This window comes from Lampetra fluviatilis, chromosome 27, assembly GCF_964198595.1.
Source record: "Lampetra fluviatilis chromosome 27, kcLamFluv1.1, whole genome shotgun sequence".
Lineage (NCBI taxonomy): Eukaryota > Metazoa > Chordata > Hyperoartia > Petromyzontiformes > Petromyzontidae > Lampetra > Lampetra fluviatilis.
The window spans coordinates 5,804,203-5,831,915 of record NC_136301.1 but is presented as its reverse complement, the minus strand read 5'-3'; the positions used below and the strand labels follow the sequence as shown (position 1 = coordinate 5,831,915).

Genomic DNA, 27,713 nt, shown 5'->3' with positions numbered 1-27,713 from the left:
TGAGTTTTTTTTTAAAGATGGTTTTCAGCCAATTATTGACGAGTTGTGTTTATCATCATCATTATTATTATACAAGTGTGGAAGAAACCGGAGCACCCAGAGAAAACCCACGCCTTGTGCGACGGGGTCATACTCGATCCCCATACAGATGATAATAGATGGCGATGAATCCACTTGCTGTACTGCCTTCTGATGGCGAGCCAGAATATGGCAATTTGACGCCCACAGGAAGGGAGTTTCACGACGTTTGCACGATCCACAAACCCTCGCCTTGACAGTGCTGGATTACAGGCGCTGTAGATTCCTGAAGCTTTCAATGACTGAAGAGTTTATGAGTTCAGCTGCAATCACACTGGGCAGCATATCACAGCAATCTGTTAGCTGGGCTAGATGCTCTGTTGATTCCCTTACTCTGTGCCCTTATTCTCTGTGCCTAGTCTCTCCAGATCGCTTGTGTTTTCACCATCACTATCTGTCCCTCCTACCCCAGTCCAAGTATGCCCCTTGCCCTACCCACTTCCTCCCTTTGCCCCACCCACTTCCTCCCTTTGCCCCACCCACTTCCTTCCTTTGCCCCACCCACTTCCTCCCCTTGCCCTACCCACTTCCTCCCTTTGCCCCATCCACTTCCTCCCCTTGCCCCACCCACTTTCCCCTTTGCCCCACCCACTTCCTCCCTTTGCCCCACCCACTTCCTCCCTTTGCCCCACCCACTTCCTCCCTTTGCCCCACCCACTTCCTCCCCTTGCCCTACCCACTTCCTCCCTTTGCCCCACCCACTTCCTCCCTTTGCCCTACCCACTTCCTCCCTTTGCCCCACCCACTTCCTCCCCTTTCCCCACTCACTTCCCGGAAGCCTTGCCATATCGACTCCCCCCCCCCCATTTGCCCCATCCACTTCCTCCCCTTGCCCCACCCACTTCCTCCCTTTGCCCCACCCACTTCCTCCCCTTGCTCCACCCACTTTCCCCTTTGCCCCACCCACTTACCCCCTTGCCCCACCCACTTCCACCCTTTGCCCAACCCACTTCCTCCCCTTGCCCCACCCACTTTCCCCTTTGCCCCACCCACTTACCCCCTTGCCCCACCCACTTACCCCCTTGCCTCACCCACTCCCCCCCCTTCACCCCACCCACTCGCCCCACCCACTTCCACCGGGCGGTCCCCTCTAATATGATTGAATTCCACCTCCCCTTGCATGCCAGTACCACGTGTTCGTACACTGCAAATCGCTCCTCAAATCCTGCCTTGTGAAGAGTCAAAGGTCATTGGTCACCTCACCAAGCTGAGGAGTTCCACACAGGCGTGTACAGATTTGGTGTGAAATGTCCCACTGTAAAAATATCAAATTCACCAAAAAGGTATTCTGATATGGCTGCACATGTGGTGGTGTGTGCAGACATCCGCACGCTAGTATAGCGAGGTCCTCGATATTCCCTGATTGTGAAATAAAATAATCTGTCGATGCACAATGACACCTTCTTTGCCGCTGTGACTGGTAAACACGCGCCACGATTGCCGTACATACCTCGCATAAATAACTTAAATTACACACGTATGAATACATGAATGCATACACGAATTGGGCTTACTTAGGAGAAAACTCGTGCACTGGTGATATAAGTGCACTGCACACAGGTAGTACACCGTTACGTAACTTCATTCCAGAAAAATATCTTCAACCGGGCAGTTGTAATCCATGCAGTCGTGGTAAAACTGCTGAAAAGCTTTCCTGCAACACAAAGCAAAGACAAGCACACAATTAAGTCTTTGGCGATACAAGTGATGAACAATTTCAACGTGCAACACTGTGCGCCGCCACCGCCGCACAACGCTCGCTCGCGTAGAGAGCGGACAACTCAGAGATGCCAGGAGGAGCCACAGACGAGCGGGGGGGGGGCGCTACAGGGTAGGCCGGCTCTGAATGCCTCCCCAAAGCCCTGGTGCCCTCCGTATAATTAGAAGGTGTAATCTGCGCGGGTGGAAAACCCACGCGTGCGAGGGAGCAACGCTCGATACCGTACCCGTGGAACAAGTGGAGTCGCACGTTTTTTTTTTAAATCCCCCCTCCCCTAGCGAGCCAGGGTGTGGGCTCGTTCTCGACGCCCGCGGGAAAGGGAGTTTCACAACATCTGTGTGCAGCGGTGATCCACCAACCCCCCCACCACCTCGCTGCTGCTGCCGCCATCCACAGTGCCGGATCACAGACAGCCACGTGCAGCAAAGCCACCACCGATCAGCCCCGTTCTCTCGCTTACGACGCGCGCAATTAACAATTCCACCGTTGGAACGTTTTTTTTTTACGAAGAGAGAAAACATTAAACTGTTAGAATACTCGATTTAAAGCTTTCGTGACTGTAGGGATACATCTTCTTGGTTCTTTCGGTTAAGTCACGTAGAAGGGAAATAATAAAATAATAAAATTCCTCTTGATATGCAAATTATTTTGTCAAGGCGCCCTTCCCCCCTTCCAACCCAGATTAAATATACGCTCCAAGCTTGGTGGTGTTTCATTCAGACGCTGTCTCCCCGACAGACTTGGTCTTCACCTGAGGACGGCTGCTTGCGTTGTGGCCAAAACGTCGTGATAATGATTTTATTATGTGAAATTATTATTAGTTAATTATTTCCCTTCTACGTGACTTTACCGAAAGAACCAAGAATATGTTAGAATACTACGCAGAAATAGGCGCCGTGAGTATTTTTAAATCCTTTATATTAAGTTCACTTGCTTGCTTGCTTGCGCGCTTACGACCGTGCAAATCTTTCGGTCGTTTTTAACCCACTTCCCGTGATTCAATCGAGCTGACATTTTGCACACAGACTCGTTGTGCGTGACAATTTATTTTCGTGAAAAAAAAATTCCAAAATTTTCCACTTTTTAGGAATTTTTTTGTTTCATATTTAATTTAAAATACCAATGTGATAAAAATGAAACTCTTACTCAAGAAAAACAGAAATGAATAATAAAATAAAACCGATGCCACGCATATAAAGGATTTATAGTGAAAAACTTTGTTTTTACGGGTACATTTTTTCCGAGTTAAAATGTTGAGGCATGGGCTGCCGCCTTAACAAAATAGCACCGCCTCGTGTCGTCAAGGGGCATTAACATTCACAAGGCTCGTCTGAGCAAAGAGACACGACGACACGTTGACATTTAACAGCACGTGGCAGCTGTTCCTCTGGGAGTTCTTGACAATATTACAGAGAGACGTTTAGAGTGATTTACACTGAAGGACTGCATGGAAATACAAGCGGATGAAAAATAAGAATCGGGTTTTACTCCTTCTCGCAATAAAACGGGAGGTTTACACCATTGGAACCTCATTTGCCAGTAAAAAATATGATAATTGTTTTTTTACCCTTCTATCTGGCAACAAAACTGATACCTTTTTTACAAGGAGTCATGTTTGCATAGACCACAATACCTGCAGTCATAATGCAAACAAAAAACACAACTCTGGCAATGATATGCACTGTCCTTGAAGTTGATTGGTCCACACCCGAGACAGCTTTCCTTAGAGCCTAGTCTCAGATGTTCGGACACCAAATAGATATCCTTTCGCAAGGAATCAAGTCCGCATTAACCACACGTGCTGGTGGTACACATACACACTCTGATAGTATATGCATTGTCTGTGAAAGTGGCCTACATCAGAGAATACAGCCTTGTTCGTTATGGCGTTGGCTCACCCACCAGTGTCAGAACAGACATCAACGCCAAAAGGTGAACAGCCCAAAGACAATGCACGTGTCAGAGCATTGATATCATCGGGTGAGCAGCTATATGGAACCTGTTTGCCAATGATCAAAGTATGAAAAAATAAGAATACGTTTTACCATTTCTGGCAGTAAAACAGGTGTTAAGACGTTCAGACACCAAATAGATACTATTTGCAAGGAATCACGTTTGCATTAACCACACAGAGTACTTGTAGTGAACATGCAACCAAACTCTGGTAATATACGCATTGTCTTTGAAACCGATTGGCCTATATGAACCTATTATTTTTCATACTTTGATATGGGCAAAATGGTCCCATGATAAATACAAGCGTCTTCAACGTTTGTAAACAAGCACACGGTTTAAGGGCGCTTGATACATTGAATTTACTATTAACGTAACAACACAATACTGAACGGCTTTTATTTACTGCAATTTAATAAATCTCATTTTCTTTTCCTTATCAAACATAACATTGAGACCATTCACATCGATGGCGAAGACCCCGGGGCCGGCCCCAGGACACGCTGGCAGGGACGATGTCGCTCGGCTGGCCTGGGAATGCCTGGGAATTCTCCAGGAAGAGCTGGAGTCTGTGTATAGTAGCGTATAGTGTAGTGTAGTAGTGTATAGTAGTGTATATTGTAGTGTGTAGTAGTGTATAGTGTACTGTATAGTAGTGTATAGTGTAGTAGTGTAAAGTAGTGTAGTGTATAGTGTAGTAGTGTATAGTGTAATGTATAGTAGTGTAGTATATAGTGCAATATAGCGCTGCTGGATTCCAGGCGACCACGTTCGAAGCCACCTCCGCCTAGGCCGCACGTAGCCGACGACTGCCCCAGGTCGCCCTCGCAAACGAGACCCATCCTTTGCCTCTCGACGTCTCGCCCCTTTACAACTCACCGAACCCCGATGAGAGGCCTGCGACGCAGAGTGCAGTGTGTATGTCTCTTACCCGAAGCAGTCTGCGATGGGCTTGGTGGACTGAGTGGAGAGGAGCACGTGGCACGCAAACCTGCCGTCCGTTGGGTGCTTGCAGATGAACCCAAAGTAGCTGCGCAAGAAACGCACACAAAGCATGTGGTACGTTCAATTCCTTTGCGCGCATTTTTCCCAGCGATCAATCCAAATACGACCGCGTGATTAATTTCATCAATCACGTGTCAGCCGGGAGCATTCCCTTTAACAATCCTTGAAATGTGTGGCACTACGCAATCGTCTCGTGCCAATATTCCGCATTCAGCTTCGCAACGAAAAACTAACGCCAACCACTCCACGTTTTGGCCCCTGACACACGAAAGGATTTCCCCCCCCCTACGCGGTTTCCCTGGAAACTGACAAGCAGCAGTGGCGACACAAAAGATAAAAAAATTCCCCCCCCCCTCCCTGATAGCCTTTACAGACTGTTGGGGCAAGTGCTGTTAGAGAGTAGCACCTATGAGGGCTGGCACAGCACACGAGGTGGGTGGGTGGCCAGCATAACGCCCGGTCGCCTTTGTCTCCCCAGTGGCCATGTTTACATATTGGCATTCATTTGAGGCTGAGCCGACTTAGGGGATGCCCAGCACCGGTTCAAATAATCATCACCGGTGTTGGCCGTTGAGATCTCGAAGACCATGTGAAAGCCCTCTATCACAATCTAGATATTGTCCTGTAATTGTTTAGGGCTATGCATGTGCACACGTACACCTGCTTACCATGGGTTTTTGGGGTGGAAACCACAGAAGGAAATATTCTTCAGCTGGAAAAAGTGGCTGAAGTTCTTGATCTGCAAGGGACACGCACGCCGCGCGAGTCTATCGCGTGCAAGCAAAACAACAACAACGGCGGCGGCGGCGCTGGCGACGGTTGCGTTTCGTACTCGATTTCCTTGTTTGGGGTCGGATCGCCGCGCGAGTATAAAATGTCGTGTCGTGCACCCCTCCTCCACCCCAACACGGCCGGCGAATGAAGTCGTCATGCGGCGAACGAATGAGCGAACGCGGCCTATTTAACGCGTCGCAGGCTTTCGCGACCGGTATTTATTCGTTATGCTCTCAACGCACGTCGATTCTAAATGTGGAGGGAAAAACCGGAGGACCCAGATAAAAATCCATGCGACCACCGAAAGAGAGAGAGACACGCAAACTGCAAATATACAGCAGCAGGCGTCAGGGTCTGGATCGAACCCACGACCTCCTGCATACCCGGCGAGATAGTTAACATCTCACCACGGAGAGAGAGAGAGAGACGCAAACTCCAAATTTACAGCAGCAGGTGTCAGGGTTGGGATCGAACCCACGACCTCCTGTATACCGGTCGAGGTAGTTAACATCTCCTAGCCACCGTGGCGGCGACCGTCTGTGTTCGATGACGATGATCACCGCACCGAGACAGCCTCCCTGCGGTTCGCCTTGAGCGATGAAATCGAGCCGCTACTTGGCCACGCTGCGCGCCGCGTCGAGGTGAAGGACCGCTGGGCGCCCCTTTTACCGGCTTGTGTTTGTGGAAGCCGTTGCGCTGCGGGGCCGGTGCGTGCCGGGTGCCGGTCACCGTGAGGCGGAGCCCTCGCGCGCCCACCTCCAACGAGCACGGCAACGTCGGCTTGAGTCCGGCGACCGCGCGACGGCTGGAAGCCACCTGGCGGTCGTCAGAGAGAGGTCCAAAACGGGAGGCCACAAGATACGACGTTGGTAGCAACCGGCATGCCATAGGGTGGGTTTTTGGAATGTTAATAATGGGAGTTTTTTCTTCTTCTTGGTTCTTTCGGTAAAGTCACGTAGAATGTAAATAATAAAATAATAAAAATAAAACTTCATTAAATAATTCTCACGACGTTTCGGCCACAACGCAAGCAGCCGTCCCAAAGGTGGAGAACAGGTCTGTCATTCAGACTCTGTCTTCCCGACAGACCTGTTCTCCACCTGAGGACGGCTGCTTGCGTTGTGGCCGAAACGTCGTGAGAATTATTTAATCATGTTTTATTTTTATTATTTACATTCTACGTGACTTTACCGAAAGAACCAAGAAGATGAATCCCTGCAGTCACGAAAGCTTTAAATCGATGGGAGTTTTGTTACAAACTATTTTTATTTTACCGGGTAAGGCCCACTGAGCTGAATAGCAGCTCGTTTTCAGACGGGACCTGGCTATCACAAATGATAGCTCGACGAAGTGGATTGTCACGTGGAAATGTAGAGCAGGCGAGTACTCTGAGCGCGTGTCGATGATAAATGTGGATGGAAAAACCGGAGGACCCGGAGGAAAATCCACCCGACCACAGGGATATATATACACAGCAACAGGCATCAGGGTCGGGATTGAACCCACGTCCTCCTGCACATTGGGCGAGGGAGTTAACATCTCACCACCGTGGCGAGAATTGGAGTAAGGCAGCAGACACCATAGACACGAATGCTGTTGACAATCTCCCTTGATGATGAAAGGTAGCAAAAAAATAGCGCTCTACAGTCTACATAATGACAATAATATTCTCGTGATTTTATTGACACTCCAATGCTTCGGCAATCCAAGGCGCCCGACATCGCATCTCGTCTCCGACAATCCAGTGGGCATCCCCCGTGGCAGCTGCCCCTGTGCGGCAACAAATGTGACTCGACAGCTGGCCTGCAAGTGGGAATCATTCTGCCAGCAGGGACCCATGATGCTGTGTGTAATCCCCATTGAGTAACCTTGCACGGGTATTCTTTGAATTTGGCAAATTCGTTAGCAGGATGCCAGCCCACCCTGGCCTATTCGGTACGAATCAGAGGTCGCAACCGGGTACCCGATACCCGTACCCTACCCGATACCCGGCTACCCGTACCTGGCCGGGTACGGGTACCCGTTTGCGACCCGGTACGGGTACGGGTAGGCCGTGAGTCACCGGTGAGTAACCGTTTGTCACTCATTTCGGGTAGGGTACGGGTACGGGTAGGGAACGGGTACCCGTACCCGGCCGGGTACGGGTACAGGTACCCGTTTGCGACCCTGGTGCGGCCGGGTACGGGTACGGGTAAGGAATCAAAACCCGTTTGCGACCTCTGGTACAAATGATGTCACGTGATCTTCAACGTTCACCGTAAAGCAGACGGCGTGGGCGTGTATCCATGGCGACTACAACCGCTACATCTACAAGCAAATATGCAAATCAATTCGTTTTGAGATCAGGTTTACATGAGAGTGTGAGAAACACATCGATAATGCCGATGACGATAAGGGAGAAACCAACGATGACGAACAGTCACCTTCTGCATGGCTGCATAGAGGACGTCGTTGCCCTGGTGATGAGGAACCTCCACCGAGCCCAGGAATTGGAGGTCAAAGATCTCAAACCAATCCCTCCGCTTCTTATGAGCTGGGAGGCCACACACAAACACGGCTCAATCACACACACATACACACACGGCTCAATTACACACACACACACAGCTCAATTACACACACGGTTCAATTACACACACACACATGGCTCAATTGCGCACATACACACGACTCAATCACACACACACACAGCTCAAATACACACACACAGGGCTCAATTACACACAGCTCAATTACACACACACACACGGCTCAATTACACACACATATACACACGACTCAATTACACACACACACTATAGCGCAAGCCACAGCATAACAACCACTGCGGCAGTGTCGCTAATATCCCCAAAGAAACAAAAAAATAAATCCCCTTATCTCATTTTTAAGGAGCGCCTTTACTCAAGGCGCTTAACAATATTAAAAAAAAACCCGGTTGCATCGTTAAAACAATTTGGATGGCAGGTGGCATGCTTCAAGGGCCGGGGAAACGGGTGACAGTCCTAGAGGGGAACTTGGGGATCACGAAAGGGCAGGAGAGGGACGGAGTGGAGTGGAGAGGGCGAGGGAAGAGGAAGGGAATGGGCGTCGGAGAAGAGGTGAGGCTTTAAGAGAGGAAAGGAAGGAGGTGAAGGAGGGAGAATACTTCATGTACAGGGGCAGTGTTGAGTCTATGGGCAGTGTTGAGTCTATGGGCAGTGTTGAGTCTATGGGCAGTGTTGAGTCTATGGGCAGTGTTGAGTCTATGGGCAGTGTTGAGTCTATGGGCAGTGTGGGTCTACGGACATTGTTGAAGTCTATGGGCAGTGTTGAGTCTATGGGCAGTGTGGGTCTACGGACATTGTTGAGTCTTTGGGCAGTGTTGAGTCTATGGGCAGTGTTGAGTCTATGGGCAGTGTTGAGTCTATGGGCAGTGTTGAGTCTATGGGCAGTGTTGAGTCTATGGGCAGTGTGGGTCTATGGACATTGTTGAGTCTTTGGGCAGTGTTGAGTCTATGGGCAGTGTTGAATCTATGGGCAGTGTTGAGTCTATGGGCAGTGTTGAGTCTATGGGCAGTGTTGAGTCTATGGGCAGTGTTGAGTCTATGGGCAGTGTTGAGTCGATGGGTAGTGTTGAGTCTATGGGTAGTGTTGAGTCTATGGGCAGTGTGGGTCTATGGGCAGTGTTGAGTCTATGGGCAGTGTTGAGTCTATGGGTAGTGTTGAGTCTATAGGCAGTGTGGGTCTATGGACATTGTTGAGTCTTTGGGCAGTGTTGAGTCTATGGGCAGTGTTGAGTCTATGGGCAGTGTTGAGTCTATGGGCAGTGTTGAGTCTATGGGCAGTGTTGAGTCTAGGGGCAGTGTTGAGTCTATGGGCAGTGTTGCGTCTATGGACATTGTTGAGTCTTTGGGCAGTGTTGAGTCTAGGGGCAGTGCTGAGTCTATGGGCAGTGTTGAGTCTATGGGCAGTGTTGAGTCTGTAGACAGTGTTGAGTCTATGGGCAGTGTTGAGTCTATGGGCAGTGCTCAGTCAATGGGCAGTGTTGAGTCTCTGGGCAGTGTTGAGTCTATGGGCAGTGTTGAGTCTATGGGCAGTGTTGAGTCTAGGGGCAGTGTTGAGTCTATGGGCAGTGTGGGTCTATGGACATTGTTGAGTCTTTGGGCAGTGTTGAGTCTAGGGGCAGCATTGAGTCTATGGGCAGTGTTGAGTCTATGGGCAGTGCTCAGTCAATGGGCAGTGTTGAGTCTCTGGGCAGTGTTGAGTCTAGGGGCAGTGTTGAGTGTATGGGCAGTGTTGAGTCTATGGGCAGTGTTGAGTCTACGGGCAGTGTTGAGTCAATGGGCAGTGTTGAGTCTATAAAAACAAAATGGCCGCTGGGAAGGTCTTACGCAGTAGCTCCGGCTCCTTGTGAACCCTCTGCGTGTAGAGCGAGGGGAAGATGCCGCGTTCGCCCGTGCGCATGTTGTACCCCGTCAGCCAGCCGTCGGCCGATCGCACCTCGACAAACACGGGGTCGTCCGAATCCAGCTCCAGCTCGTCCACGTGCCTGGGCTGGAACCTGCCACAGAGCGCGCGCACGAGGACTCTTAAACGCAGTCGTTCACTCCGGGGGATCAATGAAATGGACTTCAACGACGGTTGTGACCTCCAATTCCGTCGGGGTTGGTGGAATTGCAACCTCCGGCTCGGCGCCGATGGGGTTGGGCGAGTTCCACGCAATGTCGGTATTTCAGTAAGAAGACGTATCGAGCATGCTCACTTGTGCACGGCTCTGTGGGTTTGTTCTCTCCAAATACCATCGATGGTACACGAGAAGAATCCAAATGACCCTGAGAAAAAAAATACAAAACGCCGATATCAGAAACACATTTGCCGCTGAAACACAACGGTTTGAAGTCCGGTGCACGTCAAACTATGAATTACGCAGGTTCTATCGGAGTCGAGACAGCGTTCTAAACTTGCGTGTGTGGCAACATGTTCAGGAGCTGCATGCCAAATGCCGAGGTTTGCTGGCCACGAACAGAAGGCTTCGGGAGATCGAGAGTTGGTGTCGTTTTTCTGTTCGTTCTCCTCCACCGAAGGAGCCCAAGGCCACAGTGGCTTTACTGTGCGGCCCATAGCTTGGGTCGCATGGCCACACTCGCACGACTGTAGCTTGTCTTTGAACTTTCCATCCATGAGCTACGCCATGATGTCCAATTTCAAATGATTGCTACGGTCAGTTCGTATCATTTGCACCCCACGTGTGTAGTCGTGATGAACGTGAGATCGTCCAATAATTATAATTCTGCGTGTTCAAAGATAAATCCCATAGTGCATTGTCGTTGTGACCTTCTGACCCCGTGCCCCCCGACTGGACATGTGTGAAAAAAAGCTTCACAGCTGGTCGGATTTCTCCAGGATAAATAAAGACTCCGATTCCGATTCTGTCCATCTTTGAACGCCGCAAAAAATAGCAGCCGCTCAACTCTCAATGCGGCTTTGTTTTAAATGAATGGAATATACGTAAAAATACCCATCCTCCTCCCCACTCCCTTTCTCTCCACCCCACCGCCGCATTATGAAGACTCCCACAGGTCAGGGCATCGAACCGTGACACCCCCCCACGATCGGATTATTCCAAGGCACCCAAAGTCCTCTCCCCTGCACCCCCTCCCCCCCCCCCCCCAGCGTTTTTTCTGTTCCCTCTACCCAGGAACCATCTTGTGTTTTTTCATCACAATATAAACAATACATTTATTTTTAATTTACTACATGTTCATTTCTTAACCGCTATACGCCGTCGGAAGGATGAACAAAAAAAGGCAAGCGACTCACTGCAAGAGCGCGCCGTGCCGCTCAGAAACACGTTGAGGAACTTGCGCGTGAAGGTCACCACCTCCCCGACGGGCTCCGGAGTGGCGTGGCTCGACAGGCAGAGGGAGTCGCGCGTCACCTCCTCGTACTCCTCGCCCACGGCCGGGTCGAAGGGCGGCCCCTCGGGGTCGAGGTCCAGCTCGAGCTCCAGGTCGGGGTCGAGGTCGAGGTGGCGACCGAAGGTGGGCTCCGCTTCGTTGTCGAAGGTCGTGTCCAGGTCGACCGGGTCGAAGGCCGAGTCGGGGTCGAACATCGAGTCGGGGTCGAAGGCCGAGTCCGGCTCGAAGGGCGACCTCAGGTTGTCGTAGAGGGTCAGCGACCCGATGCTCCGATCGTCATCCTTCCCGCAGGCCGCGCGGTCCTCGTCGTCGCCGCCCCCCACCTCGTCGTCGTCGTCCTCGTCGCTGGGGCACGACTCGCTGCGTCGGAACTCCCCGCCGACGAGCTCGAGCTGCGTTCCCTCGTCCACGACCAGGGTGTACTTGACGGCGTGGTACGAGCGCGGGCCCTCGCTGTCGATCGACACGCGCTGCACGGCCGACGGCGGGAAGAACAGAACGTCGTCGTCATCGTCGGCGCCGTCGTCGTAGCCGCCGTAGCCGCCGTAGCCGCCGCAGCCGCCGTAGCCGCCGTAGCCGGCATCGTCGCCGTCTTCGCCGTCAACGCTGCCGCCGCCGCGTTTTTTCGCGTGGCCGACGCTCGCTCCCGCGGTGCCCGAATCGGAGGCCCCGACGTCGCTCGACAGGCTCGCCCTCATCGGCAGGGAGCAGCGCGTCACCTCCAGGTCGGACAGCAGGCGCAGGCGGCTCCTCCTCGCCACCGCCGCCGCCGCCGCCGTCGTCACCGCGCTCATTTCCGCGGCCGCTTCGCTCGCCGACGACGTGGGATGCCCCGGCTGCTGCTGCTGCTGCTGCTGCGCCGAGGCCTCATCGCCCGGCCGCACGTCGTGGTCCGAGCTGACGGACATCCGCTGGGGGCCCGGGGAGCCGCGGCCGTCGCATCGCCCGCCGGGCAGCTCGGAGACGTCGTCCGACTCCTGCTCGGCGCTCTCCTCGCCCTCCTCGATGGTGCTCGCCATCATCGCCGCCATCGTCGCCATCGTCGCCGCCGTCATCGCGGAGAACGACGACGACGGCGGCGGCGCCGTCGCCTGCGCCGACGACGACGAGGAGGACGAGGAGGAGGACAATGAGGAGGAGGATGAGGAGGATGAGGAGGACGAGGAGGAGGAAGATTTCGAGTAGCCGAGCGCCGCGCCCGCCGGAGCCGTCGGGGCGCCGTCGCTCTTGAGCGGCGTCAGGGGGATCTCCACCTCGTCGCGCGGGGGGGTCTGCGGCCCTGCGGATGGCAATGCACGAGAGCACGCACACACGCACACACAAAACAAAGTCAAAGTTTTCCCGTATAGCCTGTAGCAGACTGTAGGGGCAAGTGCTGTTAGCGAGCACCTATGAAGGCCGGAACGGCACACGAGTGGGTGGGTGGCCAGCACCACGCCCGACCGCCTTTGTCTCCCCAGTGGCGATGTTTACACACCGCAACAGGTAGCTCATTTGAGGCTGAGTCGACCTAGGGGAGGCCCAGGACCGGTTCAGATAATCGTCACTGGTGTTGGCCGTGAGCGGGAATCGAACTCAGGTCGACGGGTTCATAGAGCAGTGTAGCGCTAACTGCGACACTACCGCTCCACACACGCACACACGCACACAGACACACACCGCCGATTCGGCGTTTTAGTGCCCCCCCCCCCCCACCACGTCTCTGTGGTCTAAGTGAGTCTTTCCGAGTCCGTTTGAAACTCGCGTTTAGAGTAATTCGCCTGCCGATATAAAATGTCCACGCGGTGATAAGCCACTTCGTCGGGCTGTCATTTCGCGGTGGCCAGCTCGCTTCTGATAAAAAAAGAGCTACGGGGGGGGGGGGGGGGGGGCGGTTGGGCGGGTGGGTGGCACACGCAGGCGGCGAACGACGGCACGGCGGTCGGCTCCATCCACGCTGAGATGAGCAATCGCTCGCCGTGCGGAAACGCTCGGAGCTCCTGCCGCAGCGTGGGAACCCGTCAAGTGAGAGAGAAAAAAAACCTCGACGGATTCGGCGACAGACACCGTGGACTTAAAAAGGAAGAGTGTGTATATATGCAGTAGGTGACGTTTATGGGTGGCGGGGAGCGGAGGGCAGGAGCGGGGGATGTCCCTTCTTCACAGCACATGCAGAGAAGGGAGAGGGCCAGGGGACATGGAGCGGATGAAGAGGCGGAGGCTTTGCTCTACGCTTTGGGGCCCAATACGCGTGTGATGTTGTGGGAAGTGCCGGGCATGGCCACACCGTCGCACGATGGCACATTTCCACCACTGTTTAAATCAAATGTTATACCGCTTGTCCGCTTGGAATTCCTCTTGGAATTCCTCTTTAGATTCCTCTTCAAGTTCCTCTGGAAATAAATCTTCATGGAATTCCTCTTAAAATTCCTCTTAGAATTCCTCTTAAAGTTCCTCTTGAAAAAAATCTTCACGGAATAATTCATCTTGAAACTCGTCTTAAAATTCCTCTTCGAAGAATTCCTTTTGGAATAATTCCACTCGGAATTCCTTCGGTCACCGGAGCACTGCACCATGTCAAGAGAAGGCAACTGTAAGATGACGCAAACGACAAACCACCTCCGGGAGCCACTCCGATGTGCATCCCTACAGGCTCTGTTCACCCCCCTAGGCATCTGGCAACACATCGATCCGACGGTTAAGAGCAACTCGCGCACTCAAGATGCGCGAGCGGCAAATCTCGCAAAAGTACGAAGATCAATCGTGGGTGATTTTTTTATTGGCTAAATGTCACCACGTGTAATATTACATTTCTGCTCAACGAAGTGGCTTATCACGTAATAATAATAATAATAATTGCGTTCTCAGTGGCACTATGCATGGGAAGGAGAAAATAGTTTAACAACAGCCTGGGAAAGGAGAAGTGAAAAAGACGTTTGAAAATAACGAAAGAGAGAAAACCATTTTAAACAGATACGTTTTCAGTCTGGATTTGAAGATTTGCAGTTTATCGGAAGTCCTGACCTTGAAGGGCAACGAGTTTCAGAGTTCAGGTGCCGCAATTGCCAAGGCACCGTCACCCCCCAAGTGTGAAGCCTCGGCCGTGGTGACGGTGGGCAATGCACAATCCGAGAATCTTGATGATCTTGATGGAATATTCGTGGCTGAAGGAAGTCATGGATGTCAGGAGGAGCAAGTCCATTTAAAGCCTTGAATACCAGCAAGAGAATCTTGAAATCAATACGGGTACAGACAGGGAGTCGGTGAAAGGACAGGGGTACAGGTGTGATGTGATCCTCAAAAAGTGTACAAGTTAGCAGCCCGATATTTTACAGGAGCCAAATACTCTCGGCGCGTGTTTATAAATGTTGCGGGGAAAACCTGAGGGACCGGAGAAAAATCCGCACGACCACGGGGAGAGACAGGGAGAGAGAGACGCGCAAACTCCAAATATACAGCAGCAGGCGTCAGGGGTCGGGATCGAACCCACAACCTCCTGTACACCAGGCGAGGTAGTTAACATCTCCGAGCCACCGTGATGATGATGATGAGAGAGACGCAAACTCCAAATATACATTAGGCGTCAGGGGTCGGGATCGAACCCACAACCTCCTGTACACCAGGCGAGGTAGTTAACATCTCCGAGCCACCGTGATGATGATGATGAGAGAGACGCAAACTCCAAATATACATTAGGCGTCAGGGGTCGGGATCGAACCCACAACCTCCTGTACACCAGGCGAGGTAGTTAACAACTCCTAGCCACCGTGATGATGATAATGAGAGAGACGCAAACTCCAAATATACAGCAGCAGGCGTCAGGGTCGGGATCGAACCCACACCCTCCTGTACACCAGGCGAGGTAGTTAACAACTCCTAGCCACCGTGATGATGATAATGAGAGAGACGCAAACTCCAAATATACAGCAGCAGGCGTCAGGGTCGGGATCGAACCCACACCCTCCTGTACACCAGGCGAGGTAGTTAACAACTCCTAGCCACCGTGATGATGATAATGAGAGAGACGCAAACTCCAAATATACAGCAGCAGGCGTCAGGGGTCGGGATCGAACCCACGACCTCCTGTACACCAGGCGAGGTAGTTAACATCTCCTAGCCACCGTGATGATGATAATGAGAGAGACGCAAACTCCAAATATACAGCAGCAGGCGTCAGGGTCGGGATCGAACCCACAACTTCCTGCCACTGTCGCGCCCCACGAGCGAGCTCACCGGTGCGTGGAGGCGTGCCCACCCTTGTGATCCGCTCCTGCCAGCTGTCTTTCTTTACAATGGGATTGTTGTTAAGGCAGTCCTAAGAACCAGATCGCAAAACAATCACAATAATCACAGGGACACATTACAATGAGCGTTGACTAGCTATTCGTCGCTGCAGTAAAAGACATTTGAAATCACAAAATGCAACCTCAGGCACGATTCGCGTCCGGTAGAGGCACTGCCGCTCATCTCCTGTCCACAGCCCTCGCAGAGCCAGTGGTGGGAATTCCACATTCCCGCACGTGAAACTCAACAAGCTCGTCAACAGCACTGCTGTGGCCTTTCATGGGAAAATAAACAAATAGGTGACGTTTCGGGCAACGGCCCTACTCCGTCGCACGGACGCATTTTGCTCGGAAGCGCCAACGACCAGAAACGTCGCCCCTTATTCACTTTCTCATTTCGACGCCGCTGACGAAGCACGCGGCGCGTGTTCGCCCGCTGCCGCTCGTGCAGCCACCGCTAATGTGACAGCAGCCGGGGGTGGTGGGGTGGTGGGGTGGTGGGGGGAAATCGCCAACAAACCGCTCGTCTAACTCGACCCCCCCCCCCCCACACTACCACCACACGCATGCTCAACTTCTTTCGCGCCGTACGTAGCCAACCGCCGCTATTCCCGCTTGCTGACGCGTCCGCTACCTGCGTGACGGGGGGCGGCGAGGTGGCGTGGCGCGGGAAAAGGTCGAGCGAGGTGGGCCGCCGGAGCGTGCGCGCCGGGAGCGGCCGCGCTCCCTCGCCGCCCGGCCCCCAAGGCAGCTCGCCCGCCCTGGCCGTCTTGGCCACCGCCGCGGCCATCGGCGCCGTCGCCGCCGCTGCGTCCCGTCGAGCGTCTCTACCGGAGCCTCCGGCGGGCGCCGGGGGCGACGCCGTTCGGCCGTCTCCACCGCCGCCGCCGTCGTCGCCGTCGTCGTCTGCCGGCGCCGTCCCCGACGTGACGGTGGCCGACGCGACGTCGTCGATCATGTCCAGCTGCAGCATCTCGGCGTGGATGGAGCCGCCCGCCGTGACGATGTCCGCCGCCTGCGCACCACCCACCCCGGCCCCCCCAGGACACAAAGACGATTTAAAACTAAAACTATAAACGACAAAAAAATTATGCTTCCCACTTGAGCTCTGTGGCTCTTTTTCAGAAGCGACGTGGCCATCACGAACGACAGCTCAACGAAGTGGCTTATCGTGTGAACACTTGTACCGGTCGGCGGGCGATTTGTTCGTCTGTTGGGTGGCGGAGGGTTCTTAACGACAAAAATTCTATCAAGCCATTACGCTGCCTATCCCTGAACATCGATGATGAATCGAGGGGAAATACTCAGGGGTATATTTTTATTCCAAATGGGTAACGAACCTGAAATGCTTCTGCCCAAGCGGATATTTTTTAAAAAATGTCTTTTACAAGAATAATTGGAAGATCACAGTATTGTCTAAGAAACCTCCACAGACACAAGATTTACAGACATCGGTGAAAATTGTGAATGGGTGGTATACGCGAGAGAACATCTTGCATTTCCTCTATACCGTGTCTGTAATGTTTAATTTCAACAGGTGGTCATTCGAAATAACCTAAAGCACTCGCGAAAAAAATGTTGTTGTTTGCTTAACAATCATTCTCTGAAGGCGTGAACTGCATTTCTTTACTCTGACAACATCTTTCATCTATAATTTACGCTCACCCAGAGCGCGCACGCGACCGAGGGAAGGGAACAGGGTCAGCGCGAAGTGGACCTACCGCGTGATAGCAGTTGCCACGGTAGTGCGTTCCCATCCCACAGTCCTTTGCGATCTCGGAAAGGTCATCGTCCTCAAACTCATCCAGGCTGAGTTCGTGAGCCAGTCTGCGGCGCGCACACAGCACACAAGACGCAGCGGCGACGTTCAACACGAAACATTTCGCGGCACGCATGCACGCAGTGCAAACACGAAGTTCACCCCGTGTAGCCTCAACAGACTTTTGGGGGGGGCAAGTGAAGGCCGGCACGGCGCGCGAAGAGGTGGATGGCCAGCCACCACGCCGTGCCACGTTTGTCTCCCTAATGGCGGTCTGCGCACCGAACCAGCTTTTACATTTGAGACAAAGCCGACCTAGGGGAGGCCCATAAGCGGTTCAGATGATCGTCGCCGCTGTTGGTGGCGGCTGCGGGCAGCAATGGAACTCGGGTCGCCGGGTTCGTAGCGTGGCCCGCGAACCGCTACGCCCGCCGCTCCACCGCAGACACAGACATGGGGATTAAAGTGACACCAAGCCACGAGCGATCGCATGCAAACCTCTCTTTATCGCATCGGAAAATGCCCTCGAGTCTCATCCAAGACACATTCCGCTGGTGACAAATGCTTCTTGAATGCTTGGCAAGAGCCTGTAGTGAATAGTCGCGCTTGGGGCAAGTCACTGTCACAAGGACACGATGCTGTGGAAAGGGAGATGTTATCTCCCTCGCCTGGTATGCAGGAGGTCGTGGGTTCGATCCCAGACCTTGACGGTGCACGTTGTATATTTGGAGTTCGCGTGATCTCTCTCTCCTCTCCGTCCATCATCAGGTGGGAAAGCGTGGTCTTCTCCTGTTAAAACCTCCAGTCAACCTCCTTCTCCTGTTAAAACCTCCAGTCAACCCCCTTCTCCTGTTAAAACCTCCAGTCAACCTCCTCAATCGGAGGTCTCTCCTCCTCTTCAAGATCCTTCCTTGCCCCTATATCTGTAATTCAGCCCCCCCCCTGCCCCCGCCTCTCCACCATACAGCCATCCACACAGCGGAGACAATTTCCGCTCTTCAGGTCCAGGTTGAAGTATCTTTTCGTCTCCTCCTCCTCCGCCTCCGACTGATGACTGACGCCCACCCCCCCCCATGAAGTGTCTGAATCTGTTCATAATAAACGTTTTTGCGCCGTTGCCCCACGCGCACCTCAACTCCTCTCTCTGACCCGCGTGCCCCCCCCCACTTGCAGAGCGATCATCGACAAAATCCCGACTCCCTTCTGAGGCACCTCAACGCGCACGGCACCACAATGATCATGCGCCGCATCAGTGCGGAGACATGAGTCCCGAGATGATTCAGCAGACGACACGCGCCTCCACAAATCTGTCCCTCCACGTGCAAAAGAAACAAAAACTAAAATCACAAATATTTTTTTGTTACTTTTACACATCCCATCAACCATCCAGGGCCTTGTGGGCGAGTGCGTAATTCCAGCAGCGCAGCTTCGTTGTTGTGCCGTATGTGTGCACGGTGAACTTCTTGATGGCCTTAATCTAAGTTGTCTTGTGGTTGTTGTTGGTTGTTTGACTTGCATCCCACTGGGATTTTTGCACACAGCGTTGGTGTACGGTGTTTTTTTCTGCAATATTTTGCTGTCTTTTCTTGGATTTTCTGTTTGCACTTAGTCACATATTCACTTTAAGATGTTTTTTGTTCATGTTTTTTGATTGTTGCGGTTGCACCCGATTCAAGAGCCGAATGGCTCACAGGGCTACACCTAATAAATGGACTTGAACTTGAACTTAGCCAAGCGTGCTCGTCGGAGGAGCGAGAGGGAAGGACGACGCGGTCTCGTGCTGTCGAAGCAATTGGACCACGAGTCATTTTCATTCCGTACCTCAAAGTGCACGCGTCCTCACTATTTGCCAAGTGGGGTCACATTCAGTCGCTTCACATCTCGACAATCGCACTACGATGTACGGCGCGCAGCGACGCGTTATTAATACGCGCGTTCACCGTTTGTCGACAATGTCACACGTGGCCGCACGTTGTACAACCAAAATGCAAACGGGAAAACCGGACCCAATTTCCATTATCGGGTTTGAAACCTTTCCAAGCCATCTCATCCACTCCCACCCCCACACCCCCTCCTCCCTGCATTATTAACGATGCCCCATAAAGCGGGAAGCCAATGTGCCCGATCGATGCGCTGCTGCTGATTTTACCAGTGGCTCGCTTCTCCTCATGGCGTCTCAATTTCTCCTCCTACCATTGCTTCTCTTCGTGAGAAGACCCAACAACAGCAGCAGCAGCGGCAGCAGCAGCAGGCACGCCGGTCAAAAACGTAAACTCAATACTCGGCAGCAACGCTGCTGCTACTGCTGTTACTGATGCTGCTACTGCTCATGTTGCTGGTGCTGACGCTACTGCTGGTGCTGCTGCTACTACTCCTGCTACTGCTCCTGTTGCTGGTGCTGGTGCTACTGATGCTGCTGCTACTGCTGCTGCTACTGCTCCTGTTGCTGGTGCTACTGCTGCTGCTACTGCTCGTGTTGCTGGTGCTGACGCTACTGCTGCTGCTGCTGCTGCTACTGCTCGTGTTGCTGGTGCTGACGCTACTGCTGCTGCTGCTGCTGCTACTGCTCGTGTTGCTGGTGCTGACGCTACTGCTGCTGCTGCTGCTGCTACTGCTCGTGTTGCTGGTGCTGACGCTACTGCTGCTGCTGCTGCTGCTACTGCTCGTGTTGCTGGTGCTGGTGCTACTGCTGCTGCTGCTGGTGCTGATATTGGTGCTGCTACTGTTGGTGCTACAACTGCTGCCACTGCTCGTGTTGCTGCTGCTCGTGTTGCTGGTGCTGCTGCTGCTACTGCTGGTGCTGCTGCTGCTACTGCTGGTGCTGCTACTGCTGGTGCTGATATTGGTGCTACAACTGCTGCCACTGCTCGTGTTGCTGTTGCAACTGCTGGCGCTACTGCTGCTGCTGCTGCTGCTGCTACTGCTGGTGTTGGTACTGCTGCTGCTACTGCTGTTACTGCTGTTGCTGCTGCTGCTACCGGTGCTGCTGCTGCTCATATTACTGCTGTTGATGATGCTGCTGGTATTGATGCTGCTACTGCTGCTGATGCTGCTATTGGTGGTGGTGCTGCTGCTATTACTGCTGCTACTGCTATTGCTGCTATTACTGCTGCTACTGCTATTGGTGGTGGTGCTGCTGGTGATGATGCTGCTACTGCTGCTGCTACTGCTGCTGCTGCTATTACTGCTGCTACTGCTATTGCTGGTGCTGCTGCTGGTGATGATGCTGCTACTGCTGCTGCTACTGCTGCTGCTGCTATTGCTGGTGCTGCTACTGCTGGTGCTGCTGCTCCCTGCTGCTGCTACTGATGCTGCTACTACTGCTGCTGATGTTGCCGGTGCTACTGCTATTGCTGGTGCTGCTGCTACTGCTGGTGATGATGCTGCTACTGCTGCTGCTGCTACTGCTGCTGCTACTGCTGCTGCTACTGCTGGTGCTGCTGCTCCTGCTGCTGCTCCTACTGCTACTGCTGCTGCTACTGCTGGTGCTACTGCTGGTGCTGCTGCTGCTACTGCTGCTGCATTGGCAGTGGCGCACAAGCACAATCAAGCAAACAAAACTCGGCACACACAATCGGAGACGTTGCCGACGTATCACATCGTATCACGCGACCCATCACAATGTTGTGACACATCGGATATCGCAGTCGCATGCACAGTACCATTATTATCTCGCGTGGGTTAACAACCCACGACCATTAGCACGTTATCATTATTATTATCTGCACAGTCTAACGTGGCCAAATGAAAGTTTAAACAATGAGTATTCATGAGTTTGTAAATGCTCAGTTCCAACTTGCTGCAGGTGGCATTGCAGGAATGCAAAGGAGTCAGAATTTGGATATTGATTTATCCTGGAGGAATCCGATTAGCTATAAAGCTTTATTTTTAATCCTTTATATTAAGTTCACTTGCTTGCTTGCTTGCGCGCTTACGACCGTGCATATCTTTCGGTCGTTTTTTAACCCACTTCACGTGATCCAATCGAGCTGACATTTTGCACACAGACTCGTTGTGCGTGACAATTTATTTTCGGGAAAAATTTTTCCACTTTTTAGGAAACATTTTTTTTCATATTTAATTTAAAATACCAATGTGATAAAAATGAAACTCTTACTCAAGAAAAACAGAAATGAATAATAAAATAAAACCGATGCCACGCATATAAAGGACTTATAGTGAAAAACTTTTTATTACGGGTTAATTTTTTAACACATGTCCAGCAGAATGCAAACTAGTCGGATTATCAAATGTGAGCATCAGTAAAACGAGTCAATACGTTGCAATGAATGTTTAACTTTGATGGCTTGTACCGGATTTGAAAGCTGTGAAATAAAAAAATTACCTTCTGACCTGGCATCATTGGCACCACCAGCCAGATGATTAAATATGTCACTGTGAAATCCGTGGATTTACTGTGTCACTGTGAAATCACGGTTTTCTGTGACTGTTTTTGGGCGGAATGCGTGATGTCACTACACCGATGGCTAGTACAGTAGAACCCGTCTAAACGACCGCCCCTGTGAATCCATAGAGCCCAATGTGTAGTGTATAGTGTAGTGTATAGTAGTGTAGTGTATAGTGGTGTAGTGTATAGCTGTATAGTGTATAGTAGTGTAGTGTATAGTGTAGTGTATAGTAGTGTAGTGTATAGTGGTGTAATGTATAGTAGTGTAGTGTATAGTGTAGTTTATAGTAGTTTAGTGTATAGTAGTGTATAGTAGTGTAGTGTATAGTGTAGTGTATAGTGTGGTATAGTAGTATAGTGTATAGTAGTGTAGTGTATAGTGTAGTGTATAGTAGTGTAGTGTATAGTAGTGTAGTGTATGGTAGTGTATAGTGTAGTGTATAGTAGTGTAGTGTATAGTAGTGTATAGTGTAGTGTATAGTATTGTAGTGCCTCCGTTGAGCCAAATGTGTTCGCTTACCGACCATTCCACGGTTAACGACGGGCTGTTATAGGTACAGTACATGTTCATTAATACATTGATTCACCAGGTTTATTTTAATAGTATGTGTTTATAATGTTGTTAGTATCTTTATGTGTTAATATCCATTGTTTAAATATGATAAAGTACGATGTTTTCGTGCGAAAAATTGTAACTTTCGATGCTATCGGAACGAATTAAGCCTTTAACGTGTATTTACCATACTCGCTTAACGACCAAATCACTGACCGACCGGTCTCATGGAACCAATTATGTCGTTAAGAGGGCTTCTACCGCACACTTTACGATGTTGTTTCACGAATATGATTATTGAATGTGACAGCTGATGAGCGAAAAACGCTCAAATCTTTGCATCGCCTTATTAACGTACAGCATTCTCGCATCTCGCCCTCTGTAAGACAACCTGGCAACCTATCCAGGGTTGCCAAACCGAGACATATTTCTCAGTCTTCCCAGTTGCATGTGTAGTGACATCGTGGGATGTCACTGTGTAGTGCCGGCCCGAGAGAGGCACGGCGTGCGATGTAGCGACATCGCGGACACCACAGCGGTGTGGGTGTAGTACCGACCCTAGAGGGGCCTGGTGAGCACTGATGGATAGCGCCGGATGGCACCACGCTTGGCGTGCAGTGCCAGCCCCTACAGGACAGGGTGTGGGAGTGCTGGCCGTAGGAATAAGGTTAGTAAAGGCCATGGCACTCTGGTTGACCCGAGGGGACACGTGACCGGTTAAGTCTACACAGGGACCCCGAGTGGGGGCTAGGGGTGGTCACGTGGTCGGGTCCAGATCCTGCCCGAGGATTCTGGAAGGTGGGCGTGGCCAAGGGCGGAGCCAGCCACGCCGCAGAGAATATAAGCTGGGTCCGCCAGAGGGACCGGCGTTGTTGTTCATTCTGAAGAAACCTTCGTCTATGTTCTACGTTCTACCGAGTCTCCAACACGTGGACCTGGACCCGAGCTTAGTAGCAGTTACGTTGTAATTAGTGTGGTTAGCCTGGTGGTCACCACCATATGTTGTTATCCTGTTAAGGGGCAGTTACTGCGTGTGTTGGTGTTAATAAATGTGTTGCCTCCAAGAGTACGTCTGCGACTCAGTTGAACTCACTCCACATGGAAGATGTTGTCATATACAGTAATGTACAAAGACAAATGTTACCCTTTTAGCCTGTAACAGACTGTTGGGGCAAGTGCTGTTAGCGAGCATCTATGAAGGACGGCACGGCACACGAGGGGGTGGGGTGGCCAGCTCCACGCCCGACCGCCTTTGTCTCCCCAGTGGCGATGTTTACACCGCACCGCACCAGGTACACACAAACACACACGTGCGTGCCTGGTGACGCACACATTTGGTGGGAGTCAAGGGTTGGTGATCCACGTCACGATGACTGAAATTCCCAAACCCCTCTTGGGCTGCGAGGTGACCCAGCGGGCTTTGCAGCACAGTCAGCCATCTTGCGTGGACTATTGTCTGACCTTTATTCTCCCGCGTGGATGGAAGGAAAGCGGCCAATTGAAAAAAATCAATATTGGCAAAATAAAAATAACTCAAAAAATGCAGGCGGGGGGGGGGGGAGGAACCCTCGATCCTCCAGAGTCGAGAGAAGCCTCGGGGCACCAGGCGAGGGTACCTTAAGACTCAAGATCGCGTCCCCACCTCCTCGAGTGAGGAGCTCGGTGATCCGGGAGAGCCTCGGAGTCGAAGCCGCTGCTTCTCCGGACCGAGAGGAGCCGTTGAGGTGCCTCGGGCACCCAGTGAGGATGCCCCCTCCCCCCGTAGACTCCCCCTGGAACTCTACCGGGCAGCAGCAGCAGCAGCAACGTCCCACTGGGCGAAGACCCCGGGGGCTATATCGCTCGACTCGCCTGCGAGCTCCTGGGAATTCCCCAGGAAGAGCTACAGACTTGTATATAGTAGTGTAGTGTATAGTAGTCTAGTAGTGTATAGTAGTCTATAGTGTAGTGTATAGTAGTGTATAGTGTAGTGTATAGTGTAGTGTATAGTAGTCTAGTAGTGTATAGTAGTCTATAGTGTAGTGTATAGTAGTGTATAGTGTAGTGTATAGTGTAGTGTATAGTAGTCTAGTAGTGTATAGTAGTCTATAGTGTAGTGTATAGTAGTGTATAGTGTAGTGTATAGTAGTGTATAGTGTAGTGTATAGTGTAGTAGTGTATAGTAGTCTAGTAGTGTATAGTGTAGTGTATAGTAGTGTAGTAGTGTAGTGTATCCTGTTGTAGTGTAGTAGTGTATAGTAGTGCATAGTGCAGTGTATAGTATATAGTGTAGTAGTGTATAGTGTAGTAGTGTATAGTGTAGTAATGTATAGTAGTGTATAGTATAGTAGTGTCTAGTGTATAGTAGTCTCGTAGTGTATAGTAGTGTATAGTGTAGTAGTGTATAGTGTTGTAGTGTATAGTGTAGTAGTGTATAGTGTAGTAGTGTATAGTGTAGTAGTGTATAGTGTAGTGTTTAGTAGTGTATAGTGTAATAGTGTAGTGTAGTAGTGTATAGTGTAGTGTATAGTGTAATAGTGTAGTGTAGTAGTGTATAGTGTAGTGTATAGTGTAATAGTGTAGTGTAGTAGTGTATAGTGTAGTGTATAGTGTAGTAGTGTGTAGTGTAGTAGTGTATAGTGTAGTGTTTAGTAGTGTATAGTGTAGTGTATAGTGTAATAGTGTAGTGTAGTAGTGTATAGTGTAGTGTATAGTGTAGTAGTGTGTAGTGTTGTAGTGTATAGTGTAGTGTTTAGTAGTGTATAGTGTAGTGTATAGTGTAATAGTGTAGTGTAGTAGTGTATAGTGTAGTGTAGTAGTGTAGTAGTGTATAGTGTAGTGTATAGTAGTGTATAGTGTAGTGTATAGTGTAATAGTGTAGTGTAGTAGTGTATAGTGTAGTGTATAGTGTAGTAGTGTGTAGTGTATAGTGTAGTGTATAGTGTAGTGTTTAGTAGTGTATAGTGTAGTGTATAGTGTAATAGTGTAGTGTAGTAGTGTATAGTGTAGTGTATAGTGTAGTAGTGTGTAGTGTAGTAGTGTATAGTGTATAGTGTAGTGTATAGTGTAATAGTGTAGTGTAGTAGTGTATAGTGTAGTAGTGTATAGTGTAGTAGTGTGTAGTGTATAGTGTAGTGTATAGTGTAGTAGTGTGTAGTGTAGTAGTGTATAGTGTAGTGTATAGTGTAGTAGTGTATAGTGTAGTAGTGTATAGTGTAGTGTATAGTGTAGTAGTGTATAGTGTAGTAGTGTAATAGTGTAGTGTAGTAGTGTATAGTGTAGTAGTGTATAGTGTAGTGTTTAGTAGTGTATAGTGTAGTGTATAGTGTAGTAGTGTGTAGTGTAGTAGTGTATAGTGTAGTGTATAGTGTAGTGTATAGTGTAGTGTATAGTGTAGTAGTGTGTAGTGTATAGTGTAGTGTATAGTGTAGTAGTGTATAGTGTAGTGTATAGTGTAGTAGTGTGTAGTGTAGTAGTGTATAGTGTAGTGTATAGTGTAGTGTATAGTGTAGTGTATTAGTGTAGTAGTGTATAGTGTAGTGTATAGTGTAGTGTAGTAGTGTAGTAGTGTATAGTGTAGTGTATAGTGTAATAGTGTAATAGTGTAGTGTAGTAATGTATAGTGTAGTGTAGTAGTGTGTAGTGTAGTGTATAGTGTAATAGTGTAGTAGTGTATAGTGTAGTGTATAGTGTAGTGTATAGTGTAATAGTGTAGTGTAGTAGTGTATAGTGTAGTAGTGTGTAGTGTATAGTGTAGTGTATAGTGTAATAGTGTAGTGTAGTAGTGTGTAGTGTATAGTGTAGTGTATAGTGTAGTAGTGTGTAGTGTATAGTGTAGTGTATAGTGTAGTAGTGTGTAGTGTATAGTGTAGTAGTGTGTAGTGTATAGTGTAGTGTATAGTGTAGTAGTGTGTAGTGTATAGTGTAGTGTATAGTGTCGTCGTGCTGGAGTCTGTCGCCAGGGAAAGGGAGGTCTGGAGCACCACTACTCAACACGCTGCTGCCGCCACGACCCTCACCAGGACGAGCGGGCTGAGAAACGGACGAACAACTAACACGACTATTTATCCACCTTCTCTGGACTATGAGATGCTGCGGAAAGAACGACGCACGCCGAAATGGCTGTCCGTGTCATTAAGCTTATACAAATCTGGTCACGCACAACTAACGGATTACAGGATGCAACACCACTCACTCAAAAAAAATGGTAGGTGGAGTGCGTCTTATAATCCGGAAAATACGGTGGGGCTAGGAGATCTTAAATACCACGCCGAGTATGCAGGAGGTCGTATGTTCGATCCCGACCCTGACGCCTGCTGTATATTTGGAGTTTGCGAGGTCTCTCTCTGTATCATCATCATCATCACGGTGGATAGATGTTCACTCCCTCGCCTGGTATGCAAGAGGTCGTATGTTCGATCCCGACCCTGACCCCTGTATATTTGGCGTTTGCGTGTCTCTCTCTCTCATCATCATCACGGTTGACAGATCTTAACTACCTCGCCTGATATGCAGGAGGTCCTGGGTTCGATCCTGACCCCAACGCCTGCTGTATATTTGGAGAATCGCGTGTCTCTCTCCCCGGTGGCGTGGATTTTTCTCCGAGTCGTCCGGTTTTCCCCTCCACATTTCGAATCAACGTGCGTTTCGAGGACTGCGTTAGGTGACTGCTATAGATGTCCACAAAAAACACTTCTCGTTAAGGCCATCAATTGTGGCCAGGTCGCTCTATTAAAAGAGCAACTATACAGCTCAGTGGGCCTTACCCGGTAAAATAAAATTATACATCAAAATGTATTATTCTGTGGGCGAACCCTGTTTAATAATAAAGGCACGTGCTTACCCCTCCACTACTTCCATCATCCATCCCAACTCACCATCCCTCCCCAACCCTAATCCCTCCCCTCCGCGCGCATGCGCAATAGCGCATCCCGCCCTCGTCCCAAGCGAAATGAAATGTGTATCTGGTCCATCATTAATCCTAAACGTGAACGGGGCTTCCGTTGTTTTTTGTGTACGACTGCTTATTTCATGGGTAGTATGATTGTCCAATGAAACGACGCAGTTCCCCGGCAACGATGTGATCGGCGCGCACACACACAGAGACGTACAGCCACATCAATGCCCGGCGTTCACCAATTGTGGAGCCTCTTCAATGGCTTCCCTACAATCCCATTCCCTGCAATCCAGGGGACAAGCTGCCAATGTGGCTGGGAGAGATTTTTTTTTGTATCAGCCACAAATAACAGTATCGTCGGTCAAAACCCCCACGACGCTTAATTGGGAGGAGTCCTTGTGTGCGATGTTATAATAATAGCCAGCCAC

At 50.6% G+C, this 27,713-nt stretch overlaps 1 protein-coding gene across 1 annotated transcript; it reads right to left on the bottom strand.

Moving 5' to 3' along the window:
* Positions 1-1,122: 1,122 nt before the first annotated feature.
* LOC144942336 (C-Jun-amino-terminal kinase-interacting protein 1-like) lies at positions 1,123-17,613 on the bottom strand. The gene is made up of 11 exons (XM_078869143.1): positions 17,411-17,613; positions 16,324-16,704; positions 15,640-15,721; positions 11,330-12,706; positions 10,272-10,341; positions 9,901-10,070; positions 7,954-8,063; positions 6,200-6,346; positions 5,425-5,495; positions 4,683-4,781; positions 1,123-1,732 (listed from the first exon to the last, which is right to left on the bottom strand). Exons 1-11 carry the CDS (start codon positions 17,582-17,584, stop codon positions 1,660-1,662), a joined length of 2,754 nt encoding a protein of 917 aa, XP_078725269.1. The 5' UTR covers positions 17,585-17,613; the 3' UTR covers positions 1,123-1,659.
* Between the last annotated feature and the right edge of the window lie 10,100 nt (positions 17,614-27,713).